A 1,790-nucleotide genomic window follows, 5' to 3' on the forward strand; every position below is an offset into this window, starting at 1 on the left:
GGACCTGACCTGAAGCAGACCACGGTGTTATCAGAAACCATGGCTCAACGAGGACGCATCTCCGACAAGCGCCCGCCCTCTGCGTGTACACAGCATTTAGCGGATAGGACACCCTGCGGGTGGATTACGGCCAGAAAGTAGAAAACGCGATTTAAAGATTTTATTGGAGGTTATGGTACTTTGTTTTGTTTCCCACTACGCTCCGCCACTCTAGCATATATGCTCGGAAACAAAACAGCCCCCCCCCAACCAAGTTTTAGTTTTGATTTCCGAATAAACTAACTGGTTTAAGTTTCAAAAACCGACATTTAGTCGAGGGAACGACGTCGTTGTTCGGAGAACAAACGCGTTCCTCCGTGGACAAGACACGGTTTCGCTCTGAGTGATCTAAACAGGCGGCGGGGTTTCCTAACCTCATCTGTGCTCCTACAGCCACGCTGCTTCCAAACTGATACCGTTCACTTTAATCGCCCACAGCTTGTATTGAGAAGAAGGGCGTCTAGTCGTACTCACGGTAACAGGTTGTTTCCTGGACTACCAAGTCGATAGAGTCACCTCGCTACTCCACGCAGCCGCTGACCGGAGAATCCCGCGTCGGAGGCAAGGTAAAGATGAGGGCTGAGTGGTGAGCCGGCTGGCTAGACTGCTCCGGTACGGGCTCCGGCTGGGCGGAGAAGCGAATACAACTGTCGTGACGTCATCCTGGACCACAGGTTATGGAGCTGGGCGATCCGACGACACGCGCGACAAGGAGGGTCTCTCCAGTGCCTTTCGGTCGCGCTTTTTGATTCCTTTTGTTCTTCAAGAGATGCGCAAAATTTAGCGCCGAAAAGGCGCTGGCGTTTCCACTTGAGCTCTCGGCTGGCTCACCCGCCTAGGACCTGTGACGATGGCGGCCCACCCAGAGTAGCTAGCTAAGTCGGGGCGTTTCAGTGGTAAAGTTGCTGGTTTGGGGCTGGGACAGGATTGCTCATTGCATACTCTAGTCTAGGTATTCGGTTACTAACGGTTTATTGGTTATTACACCCTTGCCGTCCCCTAGTCTGACCTGCTGTGTCGGGTGGCTCATTCAAGCCGCGCACGTTCGTAGTTATACTGTTCCGCATGCACGGGTGCGGGCGGGTTTGCCTATAGGCTCGCTCGGCTCCTTATGGTCCCGCGCGAGTAGGCAACCCGCCCACACGCGTGATGCGCGTGCATGCGAACGTGCGCGGCGTGAGTCAGCCACCTGGTACATGTCACTGGATGCCTTACTTGTGGGGTTTCCACATTACTATAATTACTTTACCGGCATGTGAGTCCTTCCCAATCGCCCTGGCTGCTGGCTGCGCCGCGAGTGTCTACTCGGCGGAGCCGACGCGTACAGCCACGCAGCCGCGTCTCTACATTCCGCCAGCTTGCACTTTTGGGCTCTGTCCGTCGAGCTGCAATTCTGCTGTCCCTACGACGGGGGGCCTCGAGGCCTTGAGCGAGATAAACGTTTGACGCCCAATGTTCCCTCTCCTTACCTCGGGGAAGGATGAGCAAGGATGCGCGGCACCTGAGTGCGATTCAACTGAAGCAAGGACTTACGACAGGCGGTTTCCTGTGGTCGTCGTGCCCCGTCAGAGCAAACGCGTTTTACCAGCCAACATGCACGCGTGCGAACGGGTTTGGCTATCGTCGCTGTAGCCATGGCGGCGTCTTCTGGCCCCGTACGAATAGGCAACCCCAATATGGTTCCGTTTTGGCGCACCAAACCTTACTTCCGGCGTAGCGATTCAAGTGAACTATAGCCTATGTATGACAAC

General features: G+C 55.2%; 1 protein-coding gene across 3 annotated transcripts in view; it reads right to left on the reverse strand.

The window, feature by feature from the left end:
- The window catches only part of LOC113206347 (uncharacterized), an 11,286-nt gene extending 10,600 nt beyond the window's left edge, over positions 1 to 686 (reverse strand). The window contains exon 1 of one of the 3 annotated variants that reach the window (XM_052265381.1): positions 514 to 686. Coding sequence is in view for 1 of the 3 variants with exons in the window: in XM_052265377.1 (XP_052121337.1) it covers positions 414 to 418 (5 nt within the window). In the remaining 2 variants the exon portion in view is untranslated. The other 2 variants (XM_052265380.1, XM_052265377.1) reach the window with 2 other exon arrangements.
- Between the last annotated feature and the right edge of the window lie 1,104 nt (positions 687 to 1,790).

This window comes from Frankliniella occidentalis, unplaced genomic scaffold (genome assembly GCF_000697945.3).
Source record: "Frankliniella occidentalis isolate FOCC.00 unplaced genomic scaffold, Focc_3.1 Scaffold26, whole genome shotgun sequence".
In the NCBI taxonomy this organism is placed as follows: domain Eukaryota; kingdom Metazoa; phylum Arthropoda; class Insecta; order Thysanoptera; family Thripidae; genus Frankliniella; species Frankliniella occidentalis.